General features: G+C 34.6%; 1 protein-coding gene across 13 annotated transcripts in view; it reads left to right on the top strand.

Annotated features, from left to right (window-relative positions):
- Positions 1-20,425, top strand: part of ANKS1B (ankyrin repeat and sterile alpha motif domain containing 1B) — a 1,096,782-nt gene that overhangs the window by 203,785 nt on the left and 872,572 nt on the right. For all 13 annotated transcript variants that reach the window (XM_043562285.1, XM_043562284.1, XM_043562283.1 and 10 more), the window contains exons 7-8: positions 1,407-1,520; positions 2,462-2,628. In XM_043562285.1, the coding sequence (XP_043418220.1) occupies positions 1,407-1,520; positions 2,462-2,628 (281 nt within the window). The remainder of the gene's footprint in view (positions 1-1,406; positions 1,521-2,461; positions 2,629-20,425) is intronic.

Below are 20,425 nucleotides of genomic sequence, written 5' to 3'. Positions count from 1 at the left end.
TCTGTTTTCTCCATGATATTGGGGCTGAATATTCATTGACATTTATCCCTGCATTCAGATGCTTAGAGTGAGATGTTTTCTCGTCCCATGTTTATCTGGCTGTGCCTCTTATTAGCTGTATGAACATGGCCAAATTAAAATCCTTCTGCTTGATCCCCCACTTATTCTCTGTCTCTCTCTCAAAAATACATAAACATTAAAAAAAAAGTGGGGGGAGGGCCTCCTGGGTGGCTCAGTCGGTTAAGCGTCCGACTTTGGCTCAGGTCATGGTCTCACAGCTCATGGGTTCAAGCCCTGCATTGGACTCTGTGCTGATAGCTCAGAGCCTTGAGCCTTCTTTGGATTCTGTGTCTCCTTCTCTCGCTCTGTCCCTTCCCTGCTCATGTTCTGTCTCTCTCTCTGTCTCTCAAAAATAAATAAACATTAAAAAAATTAAAAAAAATAAAATCTGGGGCGCCTGGGTGGCGCAGTCGGTTAAGCGTCCGGCTTCAGCCAGGTCACGATCTCGCCGTCCGTGAGTTCGAGCTCCGCGTCGGGCTCTGGGCTGATGGCTCAGAGCCTGGAGCCTGTTTCCGATTCTGTGTCTCCCTCTCTCTCTGCCCCTCCCCCGTTCATGCTCTGTCTCTCTCTGTCCCAAAAATAAATAAACGTTGAAAAAAAAAAATAAAATAAAATCTGATCCTTGAGTTGTCATCTTTAAAACAGATTGTAAGAGTGTGTGTCATTGTTTTGTGAGGATTAAGTGAGTTAATTTATATTACTTAGAACACTGCTGGGTGACATATTTAAATTTTGGCTGCTCTAATATTATTATGTCTTCATCAAAGTTACAAAAATGAGAGATAGGCTGAGTGTGAAATATTACTTTAGGAATAATAGGAGAGAATGTTATTTCTTTGTGGAAGTAAAGCTTAATGTGAAATTATGCTTGTCTTACAAGAGTAAACACCATTATAAACTTCATTCATGTTACCTAACTGGTTGTGGTGTCCATTGAATTTGATGTTCCTGTTTAGGTATCAAGTCTATTCAAAGCATCTTTAAGATGGTTTTAAATCCTCACGTAGAATACACTTAAGGAAACTAAGGGTGTTATTTTATCTTTAACAGGTGAATTTATTTATAACAGGTGAAAGAATGTGTCAAATTTAGTTTCCACAAAAAGAGTTTATGAGTCTCTTCCAAAATATCTTTTAAATTTTAATTAAAAAGATTTAAATTAATAGCTCATCATCAAGTTCTTTCAGTTTTTTTTCGGTTTTTTGAAGTTTTTTTTTTAAAACTTAGGATATATTTAGGATATGAGGAAATAAATGAAAAGCTGATCACCAGAAGTAAAACATAAAGTTTAGTTATTTTAAAATAAATGAATTCGACTATGTAATTTCAAAAACTTGTATACACAGAATATTTAGAAGGTGTGGGAAGATCAGCAGCCCTTGAAGAACATGTACATGAAGATACAACACAAGAAATACATATTTCATCTCCTGTTGAATCTCCTTCCCAAAAGACTAAAAGTGAGTAGTTAATTATAAAGCCCTTGAAATAACACTAGACCTTTATGTCCAAATTTGTTCTATACGTACAAAAAGGCTAACACTTGAAAATTTGAGGCCTAGTAACTTATATCTTATACTTTGTATTTTATCCATTTTTCAGTTTATTGAACTCTTCTATTCGTCAGGCCCTATTCTTGGCCGTTACACAGTAGCTAGCAAAATTAGCAATCTCTGCTGTCATGATATATACATGGACTAGATATTTCACACTAGATTTGTTTTCCAAAATGTATTTTTAATGTAGAATAAAAATATTGGTATCTGGATTATAACAGCTGGAGTTTTATTTCTTCCTAGAAGAAATTAGAAGTATAAAGTACCTTTCTGAGAATGATTAGAAAAACGCATATTTGCATGCAACCTACAAAATATTCATGTTTTGACAGATGATGCATATTATTTATCTGTTACTTCTGTGTTTTTCCTTTATGTCACATAACATAATTTTAGTTTATTACTTATATAATTATTTATCTAAATACATTCTATTTCTTTTTATTGAACCTAGGATGTAGGCTCCCAGCACCATTTAAAATTTGTTAATGAATTCTGTCATATGAAAGATTATTAAAGATTAAATGTTATAATGAATGAAACCTTAGGAATTGTAATTCCAGATGTTTTTATGTAATATGTATAAATGAACCTTCAATACTTATTTCTATTTTGAAAAAGAATAATAATAGGTAAAATTGGGATTTCTCCTTGTCTTTTAATTTAGTCTTTTCATTCTTGCGTTAATTATGGTTCAGTACCTTGTTTTCAACATATTTTCTGATTTACTTAATGTTGTTTGTCATGAGTTCTGTCACTATACTAGTCATATTTTTATTAGTTAATAGGAAATTTTAGCAATAGCCTTTCTTAAAACTTAGAAAAAAATTACTGTCTTCTTATAGGTGAAACTGTGACTGGAGAATTATCAAAACTCTTGGATGAAATAAAACTCTGTCAAGAAAAGGATTATTCTTTTGAAGATTTGTGCCACACAATATCAGACCACTACTTAGATAATTTGAGCAAGATTTCAGAGGAAGAACTTGGGAAAAATGGAAGCCAGAGTGTAGTAAGTAAGGGGGGAAGGAAGACAATGTGTCTGTCTTTTCCAATTCAATGTGTATCTAAAAGGCAGGGATTTGTGCATTATCCTATCTTCAGATTCTGCCAGTGTCAAATGTCAAATTCCCTATTGCTCTTTTCCTGATGTTCATTGGTATTTTACTCTCACTGCATGTGTAGGGGAAGGACTGCTTTGATAAATCACTGATAGTTTGTGATGATCTTGCTGCTGTTGACTTGCTTAATACATGAAATCATAGTTTCTTTGATTATGTTCTTTAAGTCTCACTGGGCATGATGATAATTGGTTTCCAAAGAAAGAAAAAAAATCTTCCTTTTGTCTTTCTTCCCCAAGTTCTCTATGAATTTAGTCTACCCCATCTTGATTAAAGACAGAGCTGGGCTATGTGTGTATGTTCCCCAGTCACTCTGTATGTTATGGTAAGAGAGAGACATTTTGGAAAATTTGACCTCCGTAGTTTTATAATCTTATTCAAATCCCTTATGCAACCTACAAGCTCAGAATCTAAATCATGAGTTAGAGATTACTGATCATTTGGATTTCTATATTAACACAACAGCAAGAAAAACTATAGAGCATCAATCAGTTTAAAATTAAGATTTGTATACCTATTTTGTGTCATATAGAGGTAGGATTTATAGGGTGTACTGGTATTAAAGGAAATGCATTATTATAACATGAAATCTTTACTCACTTTTAGAACTTAATTTGTTATAGAAACATGCTTTCTTCAAAAGCTAATAAGAGTGTATTGTGTTAAGTATGTCATATTATTTATGAAAACTAAAAACATTGCCAAGTATAGTGACTATAAAGAGAATGTTTACTTCATTTAGTACTTACTGTGTGCTGACCCTTGATTCCCAGTATAGTCTAGCTCCATGGCTAGTCTTACTCCTTTTGTTTTGTTTTTTGTTTTTTTGTTTTTGTTTTTGTTGCACTGTCTTCTTTAAACCATTGTATTATTGGCTCCAGTAAAACTCCTTATGAATAATTATGATTAATTACATATATACTGAAGTAAATACATGCAAGTTTTACCAAATGAAATTTTTATATTAATGAAATATTTACTGTAGTGTCAGTGTACTTTAATGTCAGGACAAAATTTCCTGTTTAAAAATCAAAACTTATATATTATCTCCAAATTACAAACCAATTACATTTCAACATTTCCTTGAAGGTTGGTTACAAGTTTTTCTTTTTTTTTTTAATTATTTTTTTGAAGGTTGCTTACAAATTAAGACATATTTATCCTGTATAAATATAATGTGTGGTGTTTAGGTTTTTAGGTTTGTTCCTAAAGATTTCTCTAAACTGACTATACTTCTGCTCCTCTACTTCTAAACCCACAAATTTCTGAAAGCCCTAGTTTTCTCAACCAGTGGTTTCTAAACTTTTTTTTCTTGGTTGTACATACCATAGCAAACAAATTTTAAGTAAATCTCCCAATTGCATGTATTCATAAATGATGTATATCTATTACTATTTTAAGAATTTGTGCTATAAACTAGGTATATACTACAAGAGAAATTCAAGTAAGAAGGATACAGAATAAGTGTAAATAGAAGCTCTATTTTTTTTCCTTTTAACTCATTGAGTATCTAGTGCACCCTGGGGTCTGCACTGCACACTTTACTTGGAGACCAGGCTTACAGATTTCATGTAGTGATAGCAGGGATTTTAGTATTACGAAGGTAACATAGTTTAGGGGAACGTGGTCAAATATTTTTTTTGTAAGTCTAAGACTCTATTGTGATAGTAGCAAGAGAGAAATTAATGCTCATAAATTGAACTGAATATCTTACAATTCAAGCATCCTTTCATACAAGAAATCACTCTTTGTTCCTGTGACAAACCTTATATTGTGTTCCTTGAAAGTATTGTCATATTAAATAATAAATGTTACATGAGGCAGAAAAGCAGAGGGTACATATGAGTAAGGCAAGTAGTCTGATTTATCTGAAATTATTGATAGAGTTTATAAAGGGAGAATATGGGAGATAAAATTAGAAGGATAGGTTGAGGTCAGGCCATGGATGATTTTGAATGTCAGGATAAGAATTTTGGTATTTATTTTTTAGAAAGCGAGAGAAATCTAAAGGATTTGGGACAGATAAAACACATCATTGGAAGTGTCCTTTCAGAAGATTAATCTAATAAAAACTTGTTATCAATGTTTAAAAAGTAATCAGATTACTTTGACCCTTCTCAATAGTCTGTGTTTCATTTGGGTTCATTTGCATTTGTTGAATATTTCTGTTCATCAAAAATGTTTTTTCAGAGTTTGTCATGAATTGTACTCTCAAATTATGCAAAAAATTAAGTACTTATAGATCACCTAATATAGATGTTTGTTACCATGTTGTAAGTTATAGGATTTATTTATTTATTTATTTATTTATTTATGTATTTATTTATTTAGAGAGTGTGCATGCACTCACACGTCCACAGTAAGGAGAGGGGCAAAGGGAGAGAGAGAGAGAGAACATTTTCAGCAGGTTCTACACCCAGCACGGAGCACAATGTGGGGCTTGATCTTGACCTGAGCTGAAATCAAGAGTTGGACTCAACCTATTGAGTCACACAGGCACCTTACATTATAGGATTTATGATAGCAGTAATGAAACATGATTCCTGACTTAAAGGAGTTCAGAATTCCTATTCTAAGAAGGCTTTAGTCACAGTGTACAGTAATAAGATTAACATGCAAAACACCAAATATATATTATGAGTGCTGACATTTATTAGGTGCTTGCTATTCAAATGCTTTATATGAATTAAGCCACTTAATCCTCATAGTAAAGCTAACTGTGGATTTATAGACTGGGGAAATGACTCAGCTGGCAAGTGGCAGATCTAGGATTCAAACTCAGAGCTAATATCTTTAATTTCCAGCTACATTTCTCATAATAAATTACCCGGTGGTCAAAGGAAATTTTTTTTAAAGGGAGAGACTAGTGAAGACTTACTGGTAGTCACTGAAGGCTTCATGGAGGTAGGGAGAGACTAAACTGGGCTCTAGTGGAAGAGGAGATATGTCTTGTACTTGTTTTGGAATGAATGAATGAGTGAAAGGGAAGATTCCAGCTTGCAGAAACAATATATGCAAAAGCAGAGGTGAGACATAGCATATGATTTGAAAAGAATGGTTTATTGTAAGAGTTGATTTTGGAAAGTAGTGGGAAACAAATTTGGGTAAGTAATGATAGTCCCTAACACTTATGGAGCACTTTATTTCTATTAACTGATCTAATCTTCACAATAACTCTATGAGATAGGTAGTATTATTCCTCCCATTTTACAGATGAGAAAATGGAGGCACAGAGGACTTTTATGATTTTCCCACATTTACACAGTAATTGCCAGACCCAGGATCTGAAAACCGGCAGTCTGAGGTTGGTGCTGTATCTGTTACTGCTCAACGGTTTTGTTTGGGGAGGATAATTAGATTTGGGAAGCTAGTCAGAAGTTTAATATTGTTGCTGAGGAGAATATACTCTTGAATAGGAGAGTTCTGTCTTATAGGTGACATTTTGGGAATATAAAAATGGTAATTATAGTCAGATGTTCTGGGAAGAGACTTGGAGATTCTCAGCAATGGATATATGTTAGACTTATCTGGAGAGGCTTCAACATATACTGATACCGTCAGGTACCATGTCCTGACCAAGTAGACCAATGAAATCAGAATTGTTTGAGGTGGCTCTGAGCCTTGTTTATTTAAAAAGCTATCATGCATACTGTTGGTCTACAGGACTAAAAATCTGCAGGGTCTTACTGAAGTAATTGAGGTAATTGAGACCTGAGATACTGAGTCAGAACTGAGATCTTGATAACACTGCAAAATTACAGAATTTTAGAGCTAGAATAAGTCTCATCATAGGTATCCAGCCCAATTCTCCCACTCCCCAGTGTAAGAGCTTCTAAAAAATCTCTTGAATTTGAAACATTTTCAGTTTATCATCAAGGAAAATTCCCAGTATGGTCCAGCCATAGTCCTAAATTAAAATTATTTCTGTGTTATATTGGAATGTTAAATGTGGAATAAGATTTTTGCTTATCATTCACATTATTGGCTGAAAGATGGGCATTTGGGTTCAGTTAAAATTTAATTTTAGGTGATAAGAAATACCCAACTTGTTCATTGTATTATGACAATTCCAAAAGTAATTTAAAAGAAATTAAAATGTAAGTAAAATGTTTTGTAGCATTTATATTATTAATAAATGTATTTTACACATTAATGATGTATTTGAATTTTGGGGATATTTTAACTGTTAGTTCAGTTTAGCTTTCATTGCCTTTTTTTCTTCCAATAGAGGGCACTCTAATTCAGTAATTTAAAATACAAAATCAGCTGTCTTATGTAAGAACTTTTACTTTTGAATAAGAGGTTTCTGGTTTTATTAAAATATTAGCCTTAGCTAATAGCTTGAACAATTTTACTAATACAAGTGAGTTAAAAGTTAAATTCTTATTATGATTGAATGTATTTGATTGAAGGTTTTACATTTAACGTGGAGGCCAGCTCCAGTTAAAATCACATTTTCTCTTGCATAAATTTTAATTCAAAAGTCAGTCTGTTTTAAATGCTTTTATAATATGCATATGGAGCCATTTTCTAAGTTGAATTAGAACATTATATAATCTAGAATGTAAATTTTGAAGAAATATAAATATCTTCACATTCTTTAGCAACCCATGAAATTCAGAATTTTAAAAGAATATAAAATAATCCGAAAAAATGTTCTATTCCCTTCATTTATTTTCCCAAGTCATATATTCATTGCTTCCTCCATGTGTGTACACAATGTGCACAGCTCTTAAATGTGAATACACTATGCCACAAAATTTGATTATAGCATACAGGTCATTAGAGCAGACTTCAGAATCTAGATTTCAGGGAAACTTTTTTTAAGATTTAAAATAGAAGAAGCATTATTGCCTCATTAGCTTATGTTTCTAAGAAGTAAATAGGAAGCTTATGGGATGAAATGCTTTATATGGTTTTTCTCCTAAGGGAAACTTGGATACAAACAGCATGTAAAACTTACTGTTTGAAAGGGATTGTATTGGCAGGTTATGTGCATTATAAATCAACCAGTACACTTCTTTTCTGTTCTTTCACTTTTTTTTTCCAATGTAAAATCTTTAATTACAGGTGAACCTTCTGAAGCAAGATGGTTTACTTTAGTATATCAAGACTTTAAGATTCAGCATTTCATTATTTTATACTAAGCTTCTATAATCTGCTTGAGAAAACTCTCAGGGGAGTTGTTGGGGGTTATCTACAGAAAAATATACTTAATTTGGTGCAAGAATTCATCAGGTCTTAAAGGTTAGTAGAATCAAACTAGGTTGCCTAGAATACAAATGGTGTTTCTAAAATTAAGTTTGCTTTCAAAAATATAATTTCTAGAGCTTAATATCAGGAATGTACTAATTTCAGAATTGTGAGAGACTTTGGTGGTTGTGTCATCCAGTTATATTCAGAGCACTTTGGGAAATGAATTTTCTGAAACATAAGATAGAGCGTTCTTGCAGGATTATAATTGACTCTTCAGCACATGAGTTTTTTTTTTTATAGTGGAACTGAATCTTAAGCAGCAGTAACTATTAATCTTACAGGGAGTGTTCAGAATATTTCTAATTTAAATAATTCATACCTTTTATAGTTGAACAAATTTTTTTGGCAGCAGTGACTCAGGCTGCTCTGTACTAAACCTAGGCTTGGATTGTCCTAACAGATTTTTCAGGATTTAGGGAATGCATAGGTTCTGTTGACTTACATTAATATTTTGAAGTTAATAGTGTTAACTGTATGTGTGTACCATATGTACATACAAGGAGAACTTCATAATCAGAATGGTAAGTCTTTTATCCCTCCTCTCATCCCAGGAAGAACTTGTACCTGTAGTGAATCTAGGAAGGTCATTGAGATATCCTTGGCTTCTAGAAGAGAAGAGTCATTTTTATGAACTTCCAACACAATTGCTTCTACCTTTCATGACACATCTCTTTGTTCTGCTTTGTGTTGTGTATGTACACATTTTTATATTGCTTCTTACAGACTTCTTGATTGTTGGGTCTATATTTGATTGATATCTATAATCACATCCTGCCTAGCACAGTACCTTGCATGTAGTGATCTATCAGTGAAATTTTATTGAATGAATAATTGCATGAAAAGGCAAACACTGCATGAAAGAGTACATATAAACCCATGTAAATAAACCATTTTTATTGAGAAACATGTTTAATTATTTGGACATGAATTACAGAGTCCAAGGACAGGTTTTTACTGTTCTGCCACTTACTAGGAGGGTGATATTTGAAAGTTGTGGATCTTTCCAAGTTTTAGTTTCCTCCTCAGTTAAAATAAAAAAAGTTTAACACGACTTTCTGTCAGTCACAGAAAAAGAGCTACTCTTTTTGTGCTGCTAAAGACATGCTATTTTTATTTTTGTTTCATAGATTTTGTCCCAACTTTGTCCACACTTTCAAATAACTACTCAATATCAACATAAAGGGGATTTCTCTAGTGAAATGCCAAATGTTCTATTCTTGGATTGGTCTTCGTCAATATTTTGCCATGAAAAAAAGTCATCTATCATACTTAGGTCTGCAGATGTTAGAGAGGAATAGCAAACATGACAAATAATTGAATTTATATGAAAAATTACTTCAATAAATAGATTCTTGCTTCAAAGTAAAAACAGAATTCAGTGGGAGTTATAATAAAATAAAATCCTATATTTAGATTCCTAAAAATTCTATGGTTTAATTGTAAGATTAGAGAGATTTAATTGGGGAAGAAATGCATACAGAAAGTTCTGGGGTATTTAAATGACCACAGCTACAATGTGAACAGTGAGAAGTGGCTGCTAAAAATTAATAAACACTTGCCAAACTATCATCTCTGCAAATATAATACTAGAAGCTAACATTTATATTGTACTAAGTTTTAACTATGTTTTAGACGTTGTGTTAAGCATGCTAAAATCATTGTCTTTTTTTATTCCTCACAAAAGTGCCATGGGTAGGTTTTGTTATCCTCAATGTAGAAATCAAGAGTAAAATAACTTGTCTAGGGTTATAGAGCTACCAAAAGGTAAAACTGGGATCTGAATTTAGGTCTGGTGTCTTACAAGGTCTTGATCCTAACCCAGTGGGTAGTCATGAAAGTCATGTCATCAATGGTTATTAGTGACAGTCCTTAAGTCATTAATATCTTCCAGATTGACCTACCCTCACCTTTTCATCATGCTTGCCATTTTGCAGGTGCATACTCTTATTACTGCTCACTGAGTTACTTTGAGTCTTTTATTCTGTCCACATGCCTTTAGTGTCTCCTCTTCATTTGCTGCAGCTTTTTCTTAACACTACTGCCAAGTCAGTATGCCTTAAGTGCAGTTCTGATCATGCCAGTCTCCTTCTCAAAGCTAGACCTGATCCTCACTGTAAAAATTAAATATAGACTTTTAACTCTGGCATTCAAGGCTCCATCTTCTAGCTTCATTATATGTTTCCAGCTTTCTCTCATTAATGTCTTAGAGAAATAGAATGTTTTGATAAAATGGGTGATTCTCCAGCACATCTGTCTTTACTTATCTTTGCCTGTGTTCACAATATTTCATTCATATATGATTCTTTTCTCTAGCTTCTACATATTGAAAACCATCCCTCACAAAACCTTTTATTAAAAATATTACAAGACCTGTTTTGATCCTCCTATTGAAAGCCAACTATTTGGATTGGATAACATTAACATTTTATTTACAAATGAGTTATGTAAATTTCATCATCTGCTATGCATTATTTATGCATGAATCTGTTTTGGCTTTGCTTATAAACCTCTTGATGACAGGAGAAATACTTATCCCTGTATTTGTGAGGAATTAAGCATAATTCTTCACCCGCCCACTTAATAAATATTTGTTGAATTGATTTGATAGGCCATGGACATCAGAAACTGATAACTGAATGTAGATACAGACCTATGGATAAAGCTCTAAGATGGAGTCTTTCTAATCTCTGAAGAACTCTCTCTATTGGTTATTTCAAATAATGAATGCCTCACCATTTATTTTGAAGATTACACGAAATACTTGGTCAAACTATATTATAAACTTCCTCACTTGGGGCACCTGGGTGGCTCAGTCGGTTGGGCGTCCGACTTCGGCTCAGGTCATGATCTCGCGGTCCGTGAGTTCTGCCCTGCATCGGGCTCTGGGCTGACAGCTCAGAGCCTGGAGCCTGTTTTGGATTCTGTGTCTCCCTCTCTCTCTGACCCTCCCCTGCTCATGCTCTGTCTCTCTCTGTCTCAAAAATAAATGTTAAAAATAAAATAAAATAAAATAAACTTCCTCACAACATAAAAACACCAACATCTTAGACCAAGTCATGTCTTCCTTTTGTAGTAATACATTTCTTTCACTGACAATAAGGAAATCTTACATTATAAATACCACATTTGGTTCCTGATAACATATATAATGAAAAATCTATAAGAATATAGGAACATATGTATCATTTATATTTTAATTTTAAAATTCTTTAGTATTCTTTTTTTTAATACATATTTATTTATTTATTTATTTATTTATTTATTTATTTATTGAGAGCATAAGAAAGCATATGCGCACAGCGGTAAAGCAGAGGGAGAGGGAAAGAGACAATCTTAAGCAGGCTTCATGCCCAGCACAGAGCCTGATTTAGGGCTCAATCTCAAGACTGTGAGATCATGACCTGAGCTGAAATTGAGTCAGTCACTTGATCAGCTAAGCCACCCAGGCACCCCAAATTCCGCAGTATTCTGTGATAAACATTTTTAAAATTCATCCCTGTTATTCTTTCTGTATGAGTTGAGACAAGCTATTTTTGAAGCAGTTTTTTTCCATTAATCATAAAGAAAAAGTGCCTAAGCAAACACCTTGTTTTTTCCTAATTGTTAATGATTCTTGCTGATTATGATGCACCCAACCAATGCAAAGCATTATTGTGTGCATGCTCTTAAGATGTATTTGACACTAAAATATCTCTTAATATTATAAGCATTCTGTTAAGGTATCCAAAGGCTGTAAAGTGCCTTCCTAAAGAATTCCTAAAGAAAAATATATTTAGAATACTTGAAATTTATGAAGCTTGTGATATTATCATTGTATTTACTTTGCAGCTGCAACATGTTAGTTTTTATTTCACTAGTTAAATTTTCTCTGATCTCTCTCTAAACCAACTGGAATTTAATCTTACTAATAGAAGGGCCTAATTATTATGATTTCCCTAAGAATCTATACATTCAGGAGATTATTGTCATATTTTCTTGAAAGTTGAATAATAACTTGAATTTCTTCTGATCTCACTTTCTGGATAATGATGGTGTTAACTTTTGACAACTTGCAGCCACATGCTACAGTTACCTTGTGCATTTATCATAATGGAACTAATTTGTAATTCTATTTCAAGGTATGCTTTTGAGAATTCTTGATTATCTTTTGGAGTAAAGGCCTTGGACAGCCTGCCGTTATCAAAGAATCCCATTTTGCTTCCTAATGCCATAGGAAATCAGTCTGGAGCCTGAGCTTAAAGAGATATGTCAGTGATGATAATCACTTCAGTGTTCAGGGAAATGTTTTTCACCTTGAAGAGCAAAGCAATTCTAATGGAATTGTGGACTGGTAACCACACCCGCCCCCCCAAATTACTGAAAGCACTCATGCTTTCAACGTGTTTTTTCATGTGACCATTTGAGATGTGATTACTGAATATTGGAATTCATTCACCCTCTAACAGTTGAAGAATTAAGATTCTCCATTATGCAATCAAAGTCAATAAAAGTAGATAGAAGAGATACTGTGTGGTCTGCTTTAATCTCAGGTCTAGATATTTAAAATTTCTCATGTTATTTTCACTTACCTTTGTCAGAATTTTTGTTTCAACCTTCTATGCTTTTTAAAGTTCAAATGTTTCAGTTGCTTACAGTTTCACAATGGTTCTATGTAGTTGATAGCTGCCAGTCTATGCTATCAGATAACTAACAGTGAGAAACAAAGTTTGAATTTGGAGAAAGAATAAGGTAGTCAAGAAGATGAATTTGACAGGAGATGAAAAGCTCTAAAATGAACAAAGGTAATGAACCCAGTAAGAATTATGTATTAGTAAAGTGGACATTGCTTGCCCCCAAAATCAATGAGACAAATACTGACATGTTATATCATTTCCTATATTCATCCAATCTGTGTTGCTCAAATAAATCTATTCCTGAAGGCTTTAGAATATTTTCTTTTAGCCTTTACTCCTAGTTTTGTGCCAGTTTCCTGAACATTGGAAGTATCTCTATTGTCATAGTTATTATTATCATCCTCACTAACTGAGACTCGGCATTAAAGCATTATGTTAATTTATTCAATAACATGTATTCATACCTTGTATTGGCATTATAGTATGGAGAACAAGAGTTTTGAACTCAAACAGACTTGTGTTTGAATCTCAATTCTACTTTTTAGATAAATATTACCCTGATCTTTATATTTGTCACTTGAATAATAATGTTTCTATAGTCTTTCTCATCTTGGCCTACTGAATCAGAATGTCTGGAAGTGGGTTGTTTTTAATAAACTTCCTCGGTGGTTCTTACATTCAATAGTTTGTGCACTCTTCACTAGAATATTTTTTTAGAAAATTTAAAAAATGTTGGGGCGCCTGGGTGGCTCAGTCGGTTAAGCATCCGACTTCAGCCAGGTCACGATCTCGTGGTCCATGAGTTCGAGCCCCGCGTCGGGCTCTGGGCTGATGGCTCAGAGCCTGGAGCCTGCTTCCGATTCTGTGTCTCCCTCTCTCTCTGCCCCTCCCCCGTTCATGCTCTGTCTCTCTCTGTCTCAAAAATAAATAAACGTTAAAAAAAATGTTGACATCTTAGATAATCAACTACTTGCAATCATTTTCTTCTTGCCCTCACAAATCTGTGGATCTCAGATTACAGTGATATGACCCTAATTTGTCCTTGCCTTCTTTTTCTGCTCCTATGCATACAAATTTGATTGGTCATCAGGACAAAATAACTTACCTTTTAAGGGTTGTTTCTTCTATTTCTATGAAAATTGCCATTGGAATTTTGAAAGAGATTACTTTGAAATATGGAACGTTTAATAATATTAATTCTTCCAGTCCATTAGCACAGATTATCTTCCCATTGCTTTGTGTCTTCTTTAATTTTTTCATCAAAGTCTTGTAGTTTTCGGTGTGCAGATCTTTCCCTCCTTGGTTAAATTTATCCCTAAGTCTTTTATTTTTTTTTTAAAGCTATTGTGAATAGGGACGTTTCCTTTATTTATTTTTCAAATATTTTATTATTTGTGTATAGAAATGGAACTTATTTCTGCATGTTGGTTTTGCATACTGCAATTTTACTGAATTTGTTGATTAGTTCTAGTTTTTTGGTAGTCTTTAGGATTTCCTATATATAAAATCATATCCTTTGCAAACAAACAATTTTACCTTTTCCTTTTTTGATTTGGGTGACTTTTATTTCTTTTTCTTGACTCATTGCTCTGGCTAGGACTTCCAGTACTGTGTTGAATAGGAGTGGTGAAGGTAGGCATCCTTGTCTTGTCCCTGCTCTTAGAGGAAAAACTTTCACCCTTTCACCACTGAGTATGATGTTAGCTGTGGACTGGTCATATATGGCCTTTATTCTGTTGAGGTATGTTTCTTCTATACCCAAGTTGTTGAGTGTTTTTATCATGAAAAAGGATATTTTGTCAGATCTTTCTTATGCATATTGAGATGATCATATGATTTTTACCTTACATTCTATATAACTTAACTTTTAATTAATTCTTTTATACTTTAAATTAAATGACAATGTTGTTAAAGTACCAAATAAAGTATGAAAGTAGTATTTAAAGGGTTATCATTCTTCTCTTACTCTCATTTTCAGTTCTTCAAACCTATATTCAGTGTTGCTCACTTGTTCCTTAAAGCTCTGTCTTCTCCCTCACAACCTGCCCCCAATACCTACTTCTCCCTTCCATCTTCCTTTAAGTAAAATTCGCTAAGAATTTAATTGTAAACCGAAGAGCAGTGTTTTATTTATTTTTTTATTGTCCATCCCAAGTGCCTGTTATTCCTAGCATATAGTAAGTGCTTAATAATTGTTTTTTGGTCATTGGACTGCTTTTTAAAAATTTGATAGTACCAGTGTCTTTCATCTCACTTATTTTATTATATCTAACCAGAACTGATTTTATCCTCTCATAGCTATGACTTCCAAAGCTCTGGACTATGTAAATTAAGATGAGGTTATTTTACCAACGTAATTAAAAAAAAATTTAATGTTTACTTATGTTTGAGAGAGAGAGAGAAAGAGCATGAGCGAAGGAGGGGTGGAGAGAGGGAGACACAGAATCTGAAGCAGGCTCCAGGCTTCAAGCTGTTGGCACAGAGCCCATCACAGGGCTCAAACTCATGAACCGCGAGATCATGACCTGAGCCGAAATCGGATGCTTAACTGACTAAGCCACTCAGACACCCCTTTACCAACATAATTTTAAAAGATTGTATTGGCTCAGTGACATCCTTCATAAGAGTTAAGCAAAGTGCCAGATGAGGCCTCAGTCAAATATTCTCAGAGTTTGTGTTTCACATTTATAATAACTTATTGTCTTTGTACTGGTGTTATCCCCCTTCTGATAGAATGTATAACCAGCACACCATACAGGACAGAAGTGTGTGTGCATGTGTGCATGTGTGTGTGTGTGTGTGTGTGTGTGTGTGAAGAAGGAGATAGAAAACAGAAGGGAAAATGGAAGAAGAGGAGAAGGGATCATATTATCATTAGGGGCTTGTATCTTTGCCCTTTGATTTACAAGTTCGCTAATTTTATCTTATCCTTTGGAGAAAGTGGCATTTTATGGTTTTGGGAATCCAGCCATAAACACTGAAGAAAGTGATCTTTTCTAGACATAGTAATGTCACAGTCTAAAGCATAAAAATTCTAGATCATATACGAGAAGGTATACTTCAGATTTTTTTCTTGATGCTTTAATTGTTCATAAACCTAAAAGCATATTTAGTTAACCAAGATATTCTGATTTATGCTTAGTAATGAGATCAAGTAACTGAGAGTGGGGTGTGGTTGCTTACATATAGTGGATAAAGGAGGCCTCTCTGAGGAGTGTAGTATAAACTGTAATCTGAAGGAAGAGAAGGATCCAGTCACATAGATACCAAGAAAAGAAAATTTGGAATGAAAGGAAATTCTGTTTCCTGAGGTGAGAATGAGCCTGCTATGTTAAGTACCAGAAAAGAGGCCAGAGGCCATTGGTATAGAATGAGTATACTGAACTGGGTAGAGAATAAAATGGAATGAAGTTGGAATCCAGATTAGATAAGGTCTTGTAGGTCATGGAAAGTGGTTTGATTTTTTTTAAGCAGGAAAGTGATATCATTTGATTTATGGGAGCAAAGTTGGAAAGTCTGTCTCTTCTAAATTCACTGATAATTCTATTTTAATATCAGATATCTGTATGGCATTTATAGCATAATGCATTTTATAATATGGTCAGTGGTTATTTATCATATATTGGCTGTGTGCCACATTCTGTGCTAGGCCTTGAGATATATGTAGCAGTCAAGAAGAGTGATAGGGCCCCTATTATCACTGAACTTGTAGTTCAGCAGTGGACATAGAATGGACATAGGCTATTATGAAACAGTGTAGTAAGTAACGGGAAATACAAGGTAGTATTAAACACATGGGAAACATATTGGACTCAGATTTGGGTGATTAGGACAGAGTTTCCAAATTTGCTCATTTTCTCCTTTTTTTAAAAATTTAATTTATTTTTTAAATTTACATCCAAGTTAGTTAGCATATATTGCAGCAATGATTTCCGGAGTAGATTCTTTAATGCTCCTTACCCATTTAGCCCATCCCCCCTCCTACAGCCCCTCCAGTAACCCTCTGTTTGTTCTCCATATTTAAGAGTCTCTTATGTTTTGACCTCCCTCCCTGTTTGCTCCTTGAGTCTTCTGTCAACCATGCAACCACTCTCCTAATTGTTTATGTTCTCCTTAGCTGTCTCCTTTCTTCTCACATTCCCTTGGTTTTCTGTTCTTTCTTGGACATTCTCTTCCACAGAGAGGGAACTGTGGAGGGGGAACTGCTCTTTGAGTTCAGGTAGTAATAACTAAATGCTATTTATTTCCAAATCTATAATTCTACTTTCAACTTCTCACTGCTCTCCAGTTCTGTATTACAGTTGCTGATAAGGCCTCTTTTCCTAAACATCCCTCTGTCATTTAAAACTCAAACTGTGAGGGGCGCCTGGGTGGCGCAGTTGGTTAAGCATCCGACTTCAGCCAGGTCACGATCTCGCGGTCCGTTAGTTCGAGCCCCGCGTCGGGCTCTGGGATGATGGCTCAGACCCTGGAGCCTGTTTCCGATTCTGTGTCTCCCTCTCTCTCTGCCCCTCCCCCGTTCATGCTCTGTCTCTGTCCCAAAAATAAATAAACGTTGAAAAAAAAATTAAAAAAAATAAAAAAAATAAAACTCAAACTGTGAAAATACACATTAATCATCTTCCCATCCAAATCTATACCTGTGCCTATGTTCCATCTTTATTTCATTCTTCCAGGACAAATAATTTCATATTATGTTTGATTCATTCCTGTTTCTTTCATTTTCCTGGTCTACCAGAGAGTTCCTGTTTGTTTATTCTCATCATCCCTACTTGACCCCACTTCACCTTCCAGGAAATGCCACATTTCTTTATTCATTTTTACAATAAAACTCTAGAAGAATGTTTTTCTTTTTCCCGTGTCCCTCCTCTGTTTTCTCTTAAAACCAATTCAATCAGGCTTTCTCCTTCACTAGGTCCTAGAACTGCCCTGCTGAGGTCTACACTGACTTCCACATTGATAATTCCAGTAGACGTTTCTTACCCCTTTTCATACTTGATCTGTGAGGAACATTTGCCAATGCTGACCATGCTCTCCTCCTTCACGTGCATACTTTCTTCACTGGACTTCCTAGATGCCACACTCTCCTGGTTTTCTTCCTTCTTGGCTGGCTACCCCTTTTTAGTCTCCTTTGCTGGTTCTTCCTCAGCTCCCTGACCACTTAACACTTAAGGGCTCTAAGGCTCATTCCCTGGACATCTCTTTATCTGTACTGACTCTTTTGGCTGAGCATGCTGAATAGTCTCACAGCTTTAAATACCTACCTTGGACTAACATATCCCATGTTTACAGCTACAGCTTAGATGATCTTCTGAACTCCAAACTCTTATACTTAATTTCCTATTTGACTTCCCCATTCATGTCAAATATCCTTTTCAAACTTAACATGGATAAAAATGAACTTCTGCATTTCATCTTCAAACCATCTGGACTTTCATTTTTCCCATTTCAGTAAATAGTGACTCTGTCCATCCAACTTCTGTCCTCCAAAAGGAGCACTCGCACACTCCTCTTTTTTTCATGCCTCACAAGCACTTGGTTTTGAAATCCTACTCACTCTTCCTTCGTAATATATCTAGAATGCAACCACTTCTTACCAGCCCTACTACTGCCACCGTGTTCTAAGCCACTATCATCCTTTGCCTGGATTATTAAACTGGCATTCCTGTTACCACCATTGTCCCTCCCTACAGTGTATTCTTAAAAAAGCTGCCAAAGAGATCCTATTGGAATGTAGGTTAAATTATGTCACATCTCTACTCAAAACCCTTCTGTGGTTTCTGATCTTGCTCTGAAGAAAAGGCAAAGTCCTTATACTGGCTCAAAAGGCCCTTCATGACCTGCATACCCACCCTTGCCCCATCCTTACCTCTCACACCTAATTTTCACTACTCTGTTCCCTACCCACGCTGTTCTAGCCACATTTGGTTCATTGCCATTGCTGGAAAACACCAGGCACACTGCTGCTTCAATATTCTTGCACTTGCTGGTCTTTCTTTCTGTAGCTATCTTTCCCAGGTATCTTTATGGCGTGTTCTCTCAGGTTTTTAATCAAACATCAACTTCTCAGTGTGGTCTTCCCTGATCACCCTATTCAAAATTAGCCACCTTGGCAATTCCTACCCCTCTTTTCTACTTTTTTTTCTCCACATTACTATCATCATCTAACATACCATGCATTTTACTTACTGTATTTGTTTGGGTCCTTTGGTTAAAATGTAGGCTTTACTGTGAGCAGAAGTTATTTTTTATTTTTGTTGTTGTTGACTATCCAGGGCTTAAAATGATATCTGGAACATAGTATTCAGGTAATAAATTTTATTGAATTAGATAATAAACTCACTCTACTATATGCCCTTCACTTTCTACATTTGGATTATAGTGTCTTGACCTGGTCATCTATAGAGCATAAAAAGCATGTATTTTAGAGTTGTACAAATCAGGATATGTATTTTGATGTTTCCTTTTACTACCTATATGCCTGGTTAGTTGCTTTCTTTGAGCTTCAGTTTCCTCTTCTGTAAAATGAACATAGTAATCCCTGCCTTAAAGAGTTGTCATGAAGACTAATATGTGTGAATGTGTCAAAGTGTTATGACCGATGCCTGTGTAACACTGCCAGATGAGCCTTCCTGAAATGTTTTTATTCTATGGTCTCTGTGGTCAAGAAATAGATGAGGTTGTATTTTGACTACTATATAGTGTTGAATTCTTCTTCTTGGATTTCAAGAATGTCAAGATCTTCCCATTCTGTTCCTGTAACTCTTTATGACATTTTTTTTTCCTTTTTTTCCTCCTCCCACCAACATACCTTATTCTTTTGTCATTTACCTAAATATGTCACAGGCATTTCTTTCTCAGTGTCTCTGCTCATTCTCTTTGATTCTTCTATCTTTCCTGTTTTTTTAAATGCTGTTCATTTTCCAAGTTTTTCTTTCTCTATGTAGTAACCTCCTCACTTATTCCAGCTCAGAACAATTTTTGTTTGAACAGGTGGAACATCTCAGAAGAAAAATGAGAACTATTAAAAATTAAACAGGAATTCCAGAATTGAAAAGTATAAATATGTTACATTAAAAAACCCCAATGAACTTCAAATAAATTTGTAATCTGTATACTATGCAATTGCAAAATTTAGTAGCTAATCAGTCGTCATTTTAAAGTATATTATGAAATAGGATGTTGAGTGAAATTGTTCTTTTGCCACAGGATCTGGCTAGAGCTTAAAATTAAAAACAAAGAGAAGTTAATACAGTGTGGAAGGAGAACATTAAAAGGTGGGATGGCAATGACCATTTGACTATGAAATAAGGAAACTGAGGGGCATGTCATGAACTGACTTCTGTACAGTTGTGTCTTCTCACTTATTATTTTCCCCACTGACTAGTACTTCTATGAGTTTTCCATGCTCTATTTTTACCTGTCTTTACATAGTTGAAGTTCTCACTAATTTTGCCATTTTTAATTCTCATCCATCAAACCTAGACCCTTAAAATCCTAGCTTATCCTGAAAACCTCTGCTTGGTCTGAATTAGGGGCTCCCCCAGTGCTTCATACACTCTGTAAATAATACTTACTGTGATTGTAATTTTAGTAAGTAATTGTGAATTTTGTTGGTTTCTTGTTCTTGAAAATACTAGACAATGAACTCCTAAAAGTGTATCATCTGCACCTTTCATCTTTATATTAGCAGATTCTAATACTATGCCTATCAGAAAAGGAGACTAATATACCTTTATTGAATCAGTGAACCAAAGAAAATGGATGGATAGATGGATGGATGGATGGATGAGCAGATAAATGGATGGGTAAATGTTAG

This window comes from Prionailurus bengalensis, chromosome B4 (genome assembly GCF_016509475.1).
Source record: "Prionailurus bengalensis isolate Pbe53 chromosome B4, Fcat_Pben_1.1_paternal_pri, whole genome shotgun sequence".
Lineage (NCBI taxonomy): Eukaryota > Metazoa > Chordata > Mammalia > Carnivora > Felidae > Prionailurus > Prionailurus bengalensis.
Note: the sequence above shows the minus strand (reverse complement) of the source record. Positions and strands in the feature narration are given on the sequence as shown.